Here is a 16,165-nt window from a genome sequence, read left to right on the forward strand (position 1 = left end):
TGTAACTCACTCCCGGGTATCTGTTATTCTATATATAAACCATCCCAAACCCCTCGATTAGATTCCAGTCTGTAACTCACTCCCGGGTATCTGTTATTCTATATATAAACCACCCTGAACCCCTCGATTAGATTCCAGTCTGTAACTCACTCCCGGGTATCTGTTATTCTATATATAAACCATCCCAAACCCCTCGATTAGATTCCAGTCTGTAACTCACTCCCGGGTATCTGTTATTCTATGTATAAACCATCCTAAACCCCTCGATTAGATTCCAATCTGTAACTCACTCCCGGGTATCTGTTATTCTATATATAAACCACCCTGAACCCCTCGATTAGATTCCAGTCTGTAACTCACTCCCGGGTATCTGTTATTCTATATATAAACCGCCCTGAACCCCTCGATTAGATTCCAGTCTGTAACTCACTCCCGGGTATCTGTTATTCTATATATAAACCATCCCAAAATCCCTCAATCAGATTCCAGTCCGAAACTCATTCTCCCGATTCTGGTATTCTGTATATAAGCCATCTCAATCCCTTTGGTTAGATTCCAGTCTGTAACTCACCCTTGGTTGTCTTTTATCTGATATATAAATGAGCCTGAATCCCAGTCTGTAGCTCACTCCCAGGTATTTACTATTTTGTTTCTAAATCACTCTGAACCCTCAATTAGATTTTATTCTGTAACTCATTTTTCGGGTATCTGCTTTTCTATATCGGCCGGTGGCTCTGACATCCATCATTATGAAGTGCTTTGAAAGGTTAGTTATGGCAGAATCAATTCCAGCCTCCCGGACTACCTAGGTCCACCACAGTTTGTCTACCGCCACAACAGATCCACAGCAGACATCATTTCCCTGGCTCTGCACTCAACCCTGGAACAGCTAGATTACAAAGACAGACTTGACTACAGCTCAGCCTTCAACACTATTCCCACAAAACTCATCTCCAAACTCCTTGGCCTGGGGCATTTCCCTCTGTGCTTGGATCCTGAATTTTTTAACTCACTACTACAATAGGTAACACCACATCCTCCACAATCATCCTCAACATTGGTGCCCCACAAGGCTGTGCTTTTAGCCCCTACTATACTCCTTATACACTTATGACTTGTGCGGCCAAATTCCCTTCCAATTCGATTTTCAAGTTTGCTGAAAACACCCCCATTGTGGGTCGGATCTCAAACCATGATGAGACAGATTACAGGAATGAGATAGAGAATCTGGTGAACTGGTGCAGCAACAATAATCTCTCCCTCAATGTCAACAAAACAAAGGAGATTGTCATCGACCTCAGGAAGTGTAAAGGAGAACATACCTCTGTCTGCATTAATAGGGACGAGGTGGAAAGGGTCGACAGCTTCAAGTTTTTAGGTGTGTAGTTCACAACAACCTGTCCTGATTCCCCCAAACCCATCAATGCCTCTACTTTCTCAGAAAACTAAAGAAATTTGACTTGTCAGGTACGACTCTCACCAACTTTTACAGATGCACCATAGAAAGCACTCTTTCTGGTTTTATCACAGCTTGATATGGCTCCTGCTCTGCCCAAAACCGCAATGAACTACAAAAGGTCGTGAATGTAGCCTAATCCATCACGCAAACCAGCCTCCCATTCTTTGACTCTACTCACACTTCCCGCTGCCTTGGAAAAGCAGCCAGCATAATTAAGGACCCCATGCACCCCAGACATTCTCTCTTCCACCTTCTTCCTTCGGGAGAAAGATCAAAAAAATCTGAGGTCACGTACCAACCAACTCAAGAACAGCTTCTTCCCTGCCGCTGTCAGACTTTTGAATGGACTTACCTTGCATTAAGTTGATCTTTCTCTACACCCTAGCTATGACTGCAACACTACATTCTGCACTCTCTCATTTCCTTCTCTCTGAGCGGTATGTTTTGCTCGTATAGTGCACAAGAAAGAATACTTCTCACTGTATGTTAATACATGTGACAATAAATCAAAGCAAATCAAATATATAAACCACCCCAAACCCCTCAGTTAAATTCCAATCTATAACTCACATCCGTTATTCTCTAAACAAACCCTGAATCCCCTGATTAGATTCCAGTGTCTAACTCACCCCTGGGTATCTATTGCTGTCCACATAAACGACACCAAATCCCACTATAAGCTTCAATTCTATAACTCAGTCCCAGATATCCATAAGTCAACAGATCAACAACCCTGCATCCTCTCGGTTAGGTTCCAGTCTGTAACTCATTTTTGGTATAAGTTATTCTACAGATAAACCAGCCCGAACCCTCTGATTAGGTTCCAGTCTGTGACTCACTCCTGGCTATCTATTATTCTATATCTCAACAACCTCAAACCCCTCGATTAGATTCCAGTCTGTCAATCACTCCCGGGTGTCTGTTATTCTGTATATAAATCAACCTAATCCTCCGAGTAGATTCCAGTCTGGAACTCACTCCCGGATGTCTGTTATTCTGCACATAATGATGTGGAGATGCTGGCATTGGACTGGGGTAAGCACAGTATGAAGTCTCACAACACCAGGCTAAAGTATAGAAACTTGATGTCTGTGTCGATATGCGCGTGTAGGAACTTGATGTCTGTGTTGATATACCTTTATCCTGGTGTTGTGAGACTTCTTACTATTCTGTATATAAACCACCCTAATCCCTCGATTAGATTCCAGTCTGTAACTCACTCCCGGGTATTTACTACATCAACCACACTGAACACGATGTAAGATTCAATTCTATAACTCAGTCCCAGATAGCCACAAGTCAATATATAAACAACCGTGCATCCTCTCTATTAGCTTGCAGTCTGTAACTCACTCCCGGGTATCTGTTATTCTATATATAAACCACCCCAAACCCCTCGATTAGATTCCAGTCTGTAACTCACTCCCGGGTATCTGTTATTCTATATATAAACCACCCCGAACCCCTCGTTTAGATTCCAGTCTGTAACTCACTCCTGGGTATCTGTTATTCTTTATATAAACCACGCTGAACCCCTCGATTAGATTCCAGTCTGTAACTCACTCCCGGCTATCTGTTATTCTTTATATAAACCACGCTGAACCCCTCGATTAGATTCCAGTCTGTAACTCACTCCCGGGTATCTGTTATTCTTTATATAAACCACCCCGAACCCCTCGATTAGATTCCAGTCTGTAACTCACTCCCGGGTATCTGTTATTCTATATATAAACCACCCCGAACCCCTCGATTAGATTCCAGTCTGTAACTCACTCCCGGGTATCTGTTATTCTGTGTATAAACCACCCCAAACCCCTCGATTAGATTCCAGTCTGTAACTCACTCCCGGGTATCTGTTATTCTATATATAAACCACCCCAAACCCCTTGATTAGATTCCAGTCTGTAACTCACTCCCAGGTATCTGTCATTCTATATATAAACCACCCTGAACCCCTCGATTAGATTCCAGTCTGTAACTCACTCCTGCGTATGTTATTCTACATATAAGTGATTCTGAATCCCATGATTAGATTCTAGTCTGTAACTCACTCCCACGTATCTGTTATTTTACATATAAACTACCCTGAACCACCCCCCTCCTCCACCTCCCCCCCTCACCCCCCGATTAGATTTCAGTCTGTAAATCATTCTCAGGTGTATGTTATTCTACATGTAAACCTTCTTGAACCCCTCGATTAGATTCCAGTCTGTAACTCAGTCCTGGGTACCTGTTATTCATGATGTGGAGATGCCGGCGTTGGACTGGAGCTAAACAGAAAGAAATACCACAACACCAGTTTAAAGTCCAAACAGGTTTATTTGTGACAAATAAACCTGTTTGGACTTTAAACTGGTGCTCTGGGATTTCTATCTGTTATTCTACATATAAACCACCCCAAACCCCTCGACTAGATTCCAGTCTGTAACTCACTCCCGGGTATCTGTTATTCTATATATAAACCACCCCAAATCCCTCGATTGGATTCCAGTCTGTGACTCACTCCCGGGTATCTGTTATTCTATATATAAACCACCCTGAACCCCTTGATTAAATTCCAGTCTGTAACTCACTCCCGGGTATCTGTTATTCTATATATAAACCATCCTGAAACCCCTCGATTAGATTCCAGCCTGTAACTCACTCCCGGGTATCTGTTATTCTTTATATAAACCACGCTGAACCCCTCGATTAGATTCCAGTCTGTAACTCACTCCCGGGTATCTGTTATTCTTTATATAAACCACCCCGAACCCCTCGATTAGATTCCAGTCTGTAACTCACTCCCAGCTATCTGTTATTCTTTATATAAACCACGCTGAACCCCTCGATTAGATTCCAGTCTGTAACTCACTCCCGGGTATCTGTTATTCTTTATATAAACCACCCCGAACCCCTCGATTAGATTCCAGTCTGTAACTCACTCCCGGGTATCTGTTATTCTTTATATAAACCACCCCGAACCCCTCGATTAGATTCCAGTCTGTAACTCACTCCCGGGTATCTGTTATTCTATATATAAACCACCCCAAACCCCTCGATTAGATTCCAGTCTGTAACTCACTCCCAGGTATCTGTTATTCTATATATAAACCACCCTGAACTTCTCGATTAGATTCCAGTCTGTAACTCACTCCCGGGTATCTGTTATTCTATATATAAACCACCCCAAACCCCTCGATTAGATTCCAGTCTGTAACTCACTCCCAGGTATCTGTTATTCTATATATAAACCACCCTGAACCCCTCGATTAGATTCCAGTCTGTAACTCACTCCCGGGTATCTGTTATTCTATATGTAAACCACCCCGAACCCCTCGATTAGATTCCAGACTCACTCCTATCTGTTATTCTATGTACAACGATGTGGAGATGCCAGCGTTGAACTGGGGTAAAACAAAGAACAAAGAACAAAAACAACCTGGGAAACAGGCCCTTCGGCCCAACGAGCCCACGCCGCCATTTTAACATTACCAGTCCCCCCTCCACCCATGACCCTTATCTATTGTTTATGGCCATCCGCATTGAGGGAAACTAATTTATGGACAATTTATCACCTCCAATCAGCCTAACAGCACATCTTTGGGGTGTGGGAGGAAACCGGAGCACCCGGAGAAAACCCACGCAAACATGGGGAGAATGCGCAAACTCCCGCAGACACTGGCCCAAATCCTTGTGTCTGTACAGCAAACAGTGATAGTCACTGAGCTGTCGTGTTGCCCAGCATCTGGTCCAGTTTAAGCACACACTAACGACATGAAGCACTAGGCCACTCTCGAACTTTCAAGAGCAGCCCAAGTACGACCCATCGCGTGTATGCCCCTCGTTGGACAACAAGGCGGACCGACTTAAAATCTGTGAATGGAAAGAGAAAAAACTTTATTATCATACCACATCCATTTACCTTACCAGGGACTCCCCAATGCTAATGAGCTTTATTTAAAACAATCTCCGATATCCTCCCATCTCCAACCCATTCATGTGCCTGTCTAAGTAACTCTTAAACAATTCCAGCGTTCCTGCCTCCGCCACCTTGCTTGGCAGAGCATTCCATACCCCTACTACCCTCTGTGTGAAAAACCTCCCCCTAATATCCGTGTTATACCTCTCCCCCCTCACCCTAAGCCCATGGTCTCTAACATAGGAAATAGCTTACCTCTGTTTACTCTACCTATACCCTTCATAATCTTATATACCTCTATTAGATCCCCCCTCAGTCGCCGTCTTTCAAGGGAAAACAGCCCCAATTTGCTCAACCTTTCCTCATAACCCAGACCTTCCATACCAGGCAACATCCTGGTAAACCTCCTCTGTACTCTCTCCAGAGTCTCCACGTTCTTCCGACCAGAACTGTACGCAGTACTCTAAATGCGGCCTAACCAACGTTCTATACAACTGCAACATTAGACTCCAGCTCTTATATTCTATACCCCTTCCTATAAAGGCTAACATACCATAGGCTTTCTTCACAACCTTCTCCACTTGTACTGCCACCTTCAAAGACTTGTGCACTTGTACCCCCAGGTCCCGCTGCGTTTCTATACTCTTTATAGGCTTACCCTTTATCATATAACTCCCCCCTACATTATTCCGGCCAAAATGCATCACCTCACATTTATCAGGATTAAACTCCATTTGCCACGTATCTGCCCAATATACCAGCCTATCAATATCCCATTGTATTGCCAGACACTGCTCCTCACTGCCAGCCAATCCAGCCATCTTAGTGTCATCAGCAAATTTGCTGATCACACCATTTACTCCCTCTTCCAAGTCATTTATATACACTACAAAGAGAAGAGGTCCCAGTACTGAGCCCTGCGGCACACCGCTAGTGACAGACCTCCAGCTAGAAAAGGACCCCTCCGCTACTACTCTCTGTCTCCTCTTAGCAAGCCAGTTCTCAACCCATCTAGATACCTGGCCTTGTATCCCATGCGCCTTAATCTTTTCTACCAACCTACCGTGAGGGACTTTGTCAAATGCCTTACTGAAATCCATATAGACGACATCAACGGCTCATCCTTTGTCGACCGTTTTTGTCACCTCCTCAAAGAATTCTACCAGATTCGTAAGGCAAGACTTCCCCTTGACAAAGCCATGCTGCGTATCCTTAATCAGATCGCAACGCTCTTAAGTGCTCATACATCCTATCCCTAAGAATCCTCTCCATCAACTTGCCTACCACTGGCATCAAACTCACCGGCCTATAGCTACCCGAGTTATCTCTCCTACCCTTTTTAAACAACGGTACCATGTTTGCTATCCTCCAGCCTCTGGGACCTCACCTGTGTCCACAAAAGAGACAAAGATTTGCGTCAGAGGCCCAGCAATTTCATCTCTCGCCTCCCTAAGCAGCCTAGGATAAATGCCATCAGGCCCCGGAGATTTATCAGTTTTAATGCTACCTAAAAGCCCTAACACTTCTTCCCTCGTAATCGATAGTTCCTTCAATTGGTCTAAAGCTCCCTCGAAGACTGTACCAGACATCAAGCTCCTCTCCTTCGTGAATACTGACGCAAAGTATTCATTCAGGATCTTCCCCATTCCCTCGGACTCCAAGCACAATTCCCCTCCTCTGTCCCTGAGGGGACTGATTTTTCCCCGAGCCACCCTTTTGTTCCTAACATAGGAGTAAAACGCCTTTGGATTTTCCTTAATTCTACCTGCTAAAGCCATTTCATACCCCCTCTTTGCCCTCTTAATTCCCCTTTTGAGATCCCTCCTACTCTCTCTGTATTCCTCCACCGCTCTCTCCATTCCCAGTTGCTTAGACCTTACATACGCCTCTCGTTTCTTCCGGACCAGGTCCTCAATATCTCTAGTAGTCCACGGCTCTCTAATCCTACCTCTCCCATCCTTCCTCCTAACCGGCACAAGCCTTTCCTGCACCCATTTTAGTTTTCTCTTGAAAGACTCCCACATGCCTAACGTGGTCTTGCCTTCCAACAGCCTATCCCAGTCTGTATCCCTAAGCTCCTGCCTAATCCGGCTGTATCTAGCCTTCCCCCAATTTAGCACCCTCCCCTTAGGACAGCACTCATCTTTTTCCATTCGCATCCTAAAGTAGACAGAGTAGTGGTCACTATTAGCCACATGTTCACCTACTGCAACCTCAACCACCCGACGAAAGAGCAGAACTCCGAAAGCTAATGGCTTTTACTACCAAGTAAACCTGTTGGACTTTAACCTGGTGTTGTGAGGTTTCTTATGCTATATATAAACCACCCCGAACCCTCGATTAGATTCCAGTCTGTAACTCACTCCCGGGTATCTGTTATTCTATATATAAACCACCCTGAACCTCTCGATTAGATTCCAGTCTATAACTCACTCCCGGGTATCTGTTATTCTATATATAAACCACCCTAAACCCCTCAATTAGATTCCAGTCTGTAACTCACTCCCGGGTATCTGTTATTCTATATATAAACCACCCCAAATCCCTCGATTAGATTCCAGTCTGTAACTCACTCCTGGGTATCTGTTATTCTATATATAAACCACCCCGAACCCTCGATTAGATTCCAGTCTGTAACTCACTCCCGGGTATCTGTTATTCTATATATAAACCACCCCAAACCCCTCGATTAGATTCCAGTCTGTAACTCACTCCCGGGTATCTGTTATTCTGTATATAAACCACCCCGAACCCTCGATTAGATTCCAGTCTGTAACTCACTCCCGGGTATCTGTTATTCTATATATAAACCACCCCGAACCCTCGATTAGATTCCAGTCTGTAACTCACTCCCGGGTATCTGTTATTCTGTATATAAACCACCCTGAATCCCTCGATTAGATTCCAGTCTGTAACTCACTCCCAGGTATCTGTTATTCTATATATAAACCACCCTGAATCCCTCGATTAGATTCCAGTCTGTAACTCACTCCCAGGTATCTGTTATTCTATATATAAACCACCCCGAACCCCTCAATTAGATTCCAGTCTGTAACTCACTCCCGGGTGCCTGTTATTCTATATATAAACCACCCCGAACCCCTCGATTAGATTCCAGTCTGTAACTCACTCCCGGGTATCTGTTATTTTATATATAAATCACCCCAAATGCTGGGTATCTGTTATTCTGTGTATAAACAGCTCTATCTATATATCGTCCACTGACCCATTTTCCACAGACACTGAATGAATGGAAGCCTTGTTCCCAGGACCTTGGTACCATTCCAAATCTGACCATCCGGGGAGAATGAGGGAGAGTGGCAGGAACCGATAGTGTGATGGTATAGTGGGGGAACACTGCAAGAGGTAATGGGTTACTAAGAGAGAGTTTAAGAAAGTTAAAGACAGGGTGTGAGAGAGAAAGATAGAGAGGGACAGCCAGAGAGTGAAACTAATTGATCAAGTTAGATCATTGAGTGAGAATAGACCCCACTGAAAAATGTACAAAAGATGTTTCTCTCTCTCTTAATCTGTCCGTTTCTAAATCTGTCTTTATCTAACTTTTTTCTGTCTCGCACTTTTTCTGATTCTGCCCTTCTTTCTCCTTTTCTCTGTCTCTCTGACTCTCACTCTCTGTTTGTCTCTCTCTCGCTCTCTGTTTCTCTCACTTGATCTCCCTTCCTCTGTTTCTTCACTCTGTCTCTCTCACTCCGTCTCTTTCCCTCTGTTCTTTCACTATCTATCTATCTCTCTCTATCTATCCATCTATCTCTTCACTCTGTTCTTCTCTCTGTTCATCTCTTGCTTTCTCTTTCCTCCCCTCACTCTCAATACATTTCTCTGCCTTGAAATCTCTTAGTCCTTCTCAATCTGTTTTTCTCACTCTGCCTGTCTCCCGCTGCCTGTCACTTGCTTTCTCTCACTCTCCCTCCTGCTTACCATGCAAATTCAAATAAATCGAGCACCAGACTCGGAGACTCTGCTTGCCTCTCATGCTGGGGGAATCTCCGCATTCACAACACGTCGCTGTGTGTCTGGGAGTCACTTCTCAGCTCCTCCCCTACCTCTCGCTCTTTCCCTCTCACTGTCTTCTCTCTATCTCACTCTCTGATTGCCTGGTTCTTCTGTCTCTCTCTCTTTATCCCTCTTGGGACAGTTCTCACTATTTCTCTCTTGGCTCTATCTCTCTCTTGCTATCCCTATCTCTTGCTCCCTGTCTTTTATTCTCTGTCTCTCTATCTCTGCCTTGTCTCTCTCCCTGTCTCTATCTCTCTCTCTTTCGGTTCCTTTCTGTCCCTCTCTGTCTCGCTTTCCACTTCTCTCTCATTCTCCCTGTCACTCAAATACCTCACTCTTTTCCTCTTTCCACCGCTTAGTCTCTGTTCTGTTTCTCTCCCTCTCTGTCTCTTTCTCTCTGTCTTTCCCTCCATCCCTGTCTCTCACTGCATCTCTCACACTCTCCCTATCACTCTCTGTCAGTCTCTCTTTCTCTGTTGTTCACTTCTTTTCTATGTCTTGCCCTCTTTCTGTCCCTCGTTCTCTGTCTCTTGCTTTCTCTCTGTCCTTTGCAAACATCCTGGCTCTTGTTCTCTGTCTCTCTCTGGACTCTCTGTCTGTCTCACTGTGTCTCTCTCACACACACTCTGTCACTTTAACTCCGTTCAACTCTGTCTCTGTCTGTCTGTCTCTCTGACACTCCCTCTCTCTCTCCCCTCGCTGTCTCTGTCCTTTACGCTCTTTCTCTCAATCTGTCTCTCTCTGTCAGTCTCTCTTTCTCTCTCTTTGTTTCTGCCCCCATATCTCTCTTTGTCTCTCTCTAGCTCTCTGTCAGTCTCTCTCTCTCTCTCTCTCTCTCTGGCTTTCTGTTGGGCTCTCTTCTGTCTCTCGCTCTGTTATTATGTTATTAACCACAAAAGGGACTGGGAGGTTTGAATTCTAAGGAGAGGCTGGATAGGCTGGGACTGTCTCTCCCTGGAGTGTAGGAGGATGAGGGGATAACTTTATACAGGTCTATAAAATCATGATAAGGTGAAGAGTCAAAATCTTTTCCCCAGAGTAGGGCAGCTCAAAACTAGAGGGCACAGGCCTAAGGTAAGAGGAGAAAGATTTAAACTGGACCTGAGTGTCACCTTTTTCACACAGAGGGTGGGATGTAGATGGAATGAGCTGCCAAAGGAGGTGGTAGAGGCGGGTACAATTACTACAGTTAAAATAGATTTGAAAGTGACATGAATAGGAAAGGTTTAGAGGGAGATGGGCCAAACACAGGCAAATGGGACTAAATCAGTTTCGGAAACCTGGCCAGTATGGATGAGTTAGGCCAAAGGGCCTGTTTACGTGCCGTATATCTCTATGATTCTATCCATCTCCCTCCCCGTCTCTCTCTGCCTCACTGTCTCTTTCTGCTTCTCTCTCACATCTCTTTCTCTGCCTCTCTCTGTCTCGCTCTCTCCCTCACTATATCTTTCTCTGTCTCTGTCTCTCTCTTTCTCTTTGTGTGTGTCTCTCTCTCCCTCTTTCTGCCTCCCTCGCTATATCTCTGTCTCTCTCTGTTTCTCCCTCTTTCTGCCTCTCTCTCTCACTATATGTGTCTCTCCCTTTCTCTCTCTCTGTCTCTCCCTCCTTCTTTCTGCCCCTCTCTCTCTCACGGTATCTGTCTCTCTCCGTGTGGAATGTGGCTTTTCAGGTTTCACTGCCTTTGTGTAGGTGAAGGAGCGAGTCCAGCTATCTGGACTCTTTCTCCCACTTCCGTGTTTGAGTTCAGTTGCCTGGATTCGTTAAACCGTTGCTACTGATTTCCCCACCCTCCCCTTCCTAACTGCTGACTCATTCACAGGCACAGCCTGAAGCCTGTCTGTGCCTCTGAGTGTGAGGGTGTGTGTGTACCTCTGTGAGAGTGACAGTCTGAGTCTGTCCCTGTGAGTGTCAGGGTCTGTGTGTGTCTCTGTGAGTGTCAGGGTCTGTGTGTGTGTCTCTGTGAGTGTCAGAGCCTGTGTCTGTCTCTGTGAGTGTCAGAGTCTGTGTCTGTCTCTGTGAGTGTGAGGGTCTGTGAGTGTGTGTGTGCGAGAATCACAAGGTGACCGGGAAGATGAGTGCAGCAGGTAAGACTCCTGCACCTCCGTACAAGGTCCAACCGTGGGCGGCACGGTGGCACAGTGGTCAGCACTGCTGCTTCACAGCTCCAGGGTCCTGGGTTCGATTCCCGGCTCGGGTCACTGTCTGCGTGGGGTTTGCACATTCTCCTGCGTGGGTTTCCGCTGGGTGCTCTGATTTCCTCCCACAGTCCAAAGATGTACGGGTTAGGTAGATTGGCCGTGCTAAAATTGCCCCTTAGTGTCCAGGGATGTGTAGGTTAGAGGGATTAGTGGCTATAATATGGGGGGAAGGATAGAATGGGGCGGGAAGAATAGAATGGAGCTCGCTCTGCCGCTCCACACTCAGTCCCCCTGTGCTCGTTTACCCCTGTGCTGGCCTCCCACCCCGCGCTCGGCCTCCCCCTCCCCACACTCACCCTTTGCTCGTTCCTCCTTTTCGCCATGTCCCCCCCCCATGCACCTGCTCGCCCACGCTTCCTCCTCTCCTGCCCCGCGTGAATCTCTCTCCTCCCACATGCCCCTCTCTCTCCCTCCCATGAGACCCGCTCTCACCGTGTGCCCCCCCTCCCCCCAGCACACCTTTCTGTCCCCTGCCAGCGCCCCCCCTCCTCCCCCACGTGCACCCTCTCTCCCCCCCCACCGAGCACCACTCCCTCCCACCCACACATATCATCTCCCTGTCCGCATGCCCCTTCTCCCCACTTGTATCTCTCTCTCTCTACCTCCCTCTCTCTCTCTCTGCCGTCTTTCTCCCTGTATGTCTCTATCTCTCTCTCGGTCTCTCACACACACCCGTCTCTCTCTCTCTCTCACCCCCGGCTCTCTCTCTCTCCGCCCTCACCCCCCTCACCGTCTCTCTCTAATCTACAGGAGATGAGCTGACATGTGAGGATTTGAAGCAGATGTTGGCAGCTGGGAAGGTGACAATCATCGATGTCCGGAAACCTGAGGAGTTAGAGAAAGGGAAAATCGAAGGATCCGTCAACATCCCAGGTGGGAAAAGAAGATTCCGTAAAACACGATTAACCCCCGGCTCCGATAGGGGAACAGGCTGCCCGGTGTGTGTCAATGGGGGAGAGGTGGGTGAGAGGGTTAATCCCCCTCCGATAGGGGAACAGACTGCCCGGTGTGTGTCAATGGGGGAGAGGTGGGTGAGAGGGTTAATCCCCCCTCCGATAGGGGAACAGACTGCCCGGTGTGTGTCAATGGGGGAGAGGTGGGTGAGAGGGTTAATCCCCCCTCCGATAGGGGAACAGACTGCCCGGTGTGTGTCAATGGGGGAGAGGTGGGTGAGAGGGTTAATCCCCCCTCCGATAGGGGAACAGACTGCCCGGTGTGTGTCAATGGGGGAGAGGTGGGTGAGAGGGTTAATCCCCCTCCGATAGGGGAACAGACTGCCCGGTGTGTGTCAATGGGGGAGAGGTGGGTGAGAGGGTTAATCCCCCCTCCGATAGGGGAACAGACTGCCCGGTGTGTGTCAATGGGGGAGAGGTGGGTGAGAGGGTTAATCCCCCCTCCGATAGGGGAACAGACTGCCCGGTGTGTGTCAATGGGGAGATGGGTTTGTGTTTTTGCCTCTCATCTTCTCTCTTTCTCTTTTAGTGGACAATGTGAAGGAAGCTTTCTCACAGGACCCTCAGAGCTTTGAGAGGAGGTTTGGGTTTGAAAAACCAGCCTTCACGTCTCCTCTGATATTTCACTGTCAGATGGGGCTCAGGGGAGCGAATGCGACAGCAACTGCCAGAAAATTGGGATATACCAGGTATGAGGAGAGGTTAAAAATTTATTTATTAGTATCACAAGTCGGCTTACCTTAACAGTGCAATGAAGTTACAGTGAAAATCCCTAGTTATTGTTAGGAAGGGGAGGATGATCTCTTAGAGAATTAACACTCAACCACTCCGAGAGAGATATCTCTCTTTATATCTATTAAAGTGTGTGTGAGAAATAGCACAGCAATGTTTAGTGGTTAAATCAAAATAACTACCTGAGACTCTGTAAAAGCAACAGGTAACTGTTCATTTTTATCTAACTTACTGTGAACAGGGTAACTAAACTATTAATAAACCAAAGAAAGCACTATTCTAATGGAATGCTGTTTAGATAATTACAATCCCCACTTATTGGCAAAAAAAGATAGAATTGCCGGTCACACTCGATATGCAGTCAGTCTTGTCTTTCCGAATGTTCTTTCTGCTTTCTGTGTTCCAGTGGCCTGTTCACCTGAGATAAGATGAAGCTTTCTTTTAAGACATAAAATGTAGCTGTTACACTGTCTTCTCGCTCTCTCTCCACCCTCCCTCTGGTCTGCCCACCCTCTGGATCCAACCTCCCTCTGGTCCACCTGCCCTCTGGTCCGCCCACCCTCAGTCTGCCAACCCCCTCCCCACCCTCCCTCCAGTCCGCCCCTCCTAGCCCTCCCTCTGGTTCACCCCCTCCCAGCCCTCCCTCTGGTCCGCCCTCTCCCTGCCCTCCCTCTGGGTCTGCCCCCTCCCCACCCTCCCTTTGGCCTGCCCTCTCTCCCTCTCTGAGAGATCTGTGAGCTGTGGCAGGCGCAGAGACTGTCTTTCCAGCAGTTTTCTGGAGCTGGTTTTTATATCCCTGATGACATACCAAAAAAAACCCCACAATAAGATTGGTTATCAAGTTTTTTGACCAACCGAATAAACAAAATCAAATTAACAAAGAGACAAAGTAAAAAGGGTAGCTCCCAAAAGGAGGGGAAACAAAGGACAAAATAGAAAGGAAACTTAAAACATCAAATTAAAATGTAATTAAAGGGGTGGATAATGCACCCCGGTCCCTATGGAAGGCATTAACAGTATCCTCGGACACCCTGTGCTCCCTCTCCAGGGATACCCAGCCGTGAATGTAGCTGCAGTGGCGGGGCAGACAGTTGGGGTCAGAGTGCCCCTTCGAGCGCCTACTGCTTGGATCTTTGTTTATGGCAGGTTTGGAGGAACCCAGGAGCAGGTTCACGAGGAGGTTCTCCGCCTTCCCCGCCCCCTCTCCGCACTGGGTATCCGTCAATCAGGAACATGGATGAAGTGCAACCAATACACCAGCAAAAGGTTTCTGAGGAAACAAAAACGGTCATGCAGTCTACAACATGGAACATAGACATAGTCCACAGACTCCACAAGATTGCAAAAAAAGGGGCAAGTCTCTTGGGAGCCCATGAACCGGCGCAACCTACAATTGCACGTTACTGCTGCGTGCACCATCCTCCACCCCGGGTCAGATTATCAGAACACCAAATTCAAATTTGAAAGGCTGCTGCTATTCAAATGCCTATTTCAAATTGCTTGGTTAAAATTCAAAAACACGTTCTGATTCAAATGCCTAAAGCCTGTTACCCAAGCAAACCCGTTGTTTTCTCTCAGACACATTGTTTCAGTCTGCACTGGTTGCACCTGCAGCTTCGCAGCACAGAAAAAAAACTATATCGTCTTTTAAACAAACAATTTTACAACTGGTCGCATTTTTACAATTTTTCATAATTTTATGAACACTAACTTCACAAAGCTACACTCCAGCGCCTGTTCGGGTACACCGAGGGAGAATTTAGCACGGCCGACGCACCTAACCAGCACATCTTCGGACTGTGGGAGGAAACCAGAGCACCTGGAGGAAAGCCATGCAGACACTGGGAGAATGTGCAAACTCCACACAGACAGAGACCCAAGGACGGGAATCAAACCCGGGTCCCTGGCGCTATGAGGCAGCAGTGCTAACCGCTATGTCACTGTGCCACTCTGGAGGTTCACTCCAGTGCTGGAGATTAGTTACAGCAGCCTACACTGTCACTATTAAACACTCTGGGCTCTGTTATCTCCTGTTTAGTTACTGTTTCTATCGATGTTTTTTAGGGCTCAGAATTTAAAAGGCGGATTTGGGGAGTGGGCTCGAGAGGAACCGCGATGACGACTTTGTGTGTACACTGAAGGCACCGTAACTGGACAAGGTCACATTGCACTCCACCAACCTTGATCCTAACCTGAACTTTGACACTAAACCCTCCTGGCCATTTTTTCCCCAACTGAAACTGAAGTCCCAGCTCTCTCCATCCAACCTGCAAACTCCAAGTGTGAACCTTCCCCTGGGCCTGAGGCAAACCCTGCGTCTGACCACATCGAATTTCCCACAAAACCCACCCCATTTCCAGTCTGCTTGCTTTTCCGGTGGTTTTGTATCCGTTACTCAAGGTGCTTGGAATAAAGTTCGCTCAAACTCTGGACTCCAATTGTGGTTCCTTAATTCTGAAAGACAGAAATACAGAGTGAGACAGACACACACACACACACACACACACACACACACACACAGGGAGGAGGGGCACAGAGTGTGTGAGAGACAGGCAGAAACAGAGTGAGGGAGTGTGAGAGACACAGACAAGAGAGACAGAAACACACAGTGAGACAGAGAGAGAGAGAGACACACACACACACACACACAGAGGGAGGAGGGGCACAGAGTGTGTGAGAGACAGAAACAGAGTGAGGGAGTGTGAGAGACAGAGGGAGAGAGAGAGAGAGAAAGAAACATAGAGTCAGAGAGACAGAAACAGAGTGAGGGAATGTGAGAGATACAGACGAGAGAGACAGAAACACACAGTGAAACAGAGAGACACACACACACAGGGAGGAGGGGCTCAGAATGTGTGAGAGAGAGACAGAAACAGAGTGAGGGAGTGTGAGAGACAGACAAAAG

The 16,165-nt window shown here is 46.8% G+C and overlaps 2 protein-coding genes across 2 annotated transcripts in view; one reads left to right on the forward strand and one right to left on the reverse strand.

Annotated features, from left to right (window-relative positions):
- LOC145338830 (immunoglobulin superfamily member 11-like) overlaps positions 1 to 9,370 on the reverse strand; it is a 35,961-nt gene extending 26,591 nt beyond the window's left edge. The window contains exon 1 of the mRNA XM_080183241.1: positions 9,300 to 9,370. Within this exon, the coding sequence (XP_080039367.1) occupies positions 9,300 to 9,354 (55 nt within the window). The 5' untranslated portion in view covers positions 9,355 to 9,370. The remainder of the gene's footprint in view (positions 1 to 9,299) is intronic.
- Positions 9,371 to 11,119: 1,749 nt separating this feature from the next.
- LOC145338828 (thiosulfate:glutathione sulfurtransferase-like) lies at positions 11,120 to 15,698 on the forward strand. The gene is made up of 4 exons (XM_080183239.1): positions 11,120 to 11,461; positions 12,326 to 12,448; positions 13,058 to 13,217; positions 15,325 to 15,698. Exons 1-4 carry the CDS (start codon positions 11,449 to 11,451, stop codon positions 15,377 to 15,379), a joined length of 351 nt encoding a protein of 116 aa, XP_080039365.1. The 5' UTR covers positions 11,120 to 11,448; the 3' UTR covers positions 15,380 to 15,698.
- Positions 15,699 to 16,165: the final 467 nt, after the last annotated feature.

This window comes from Carcharhinus amblyrhynchos, unplaced genomic scaffold, assembly GCF_965287045.1.
Source record: "Carcharhinus amblyrhynchos unplaced genomic scaffold, sCarAmb.v2.hapA chromosome_193, whole genome shotgun sequence".
In the NCBI taxonomy this organism is placed as follows: Eukaryota; Metazoa; Chordata; class Chondrichthyes; order Carcharhiniformes; family Carcharhinidae; genus Carcharhinus; species Carcharhinus amblyrhynchos.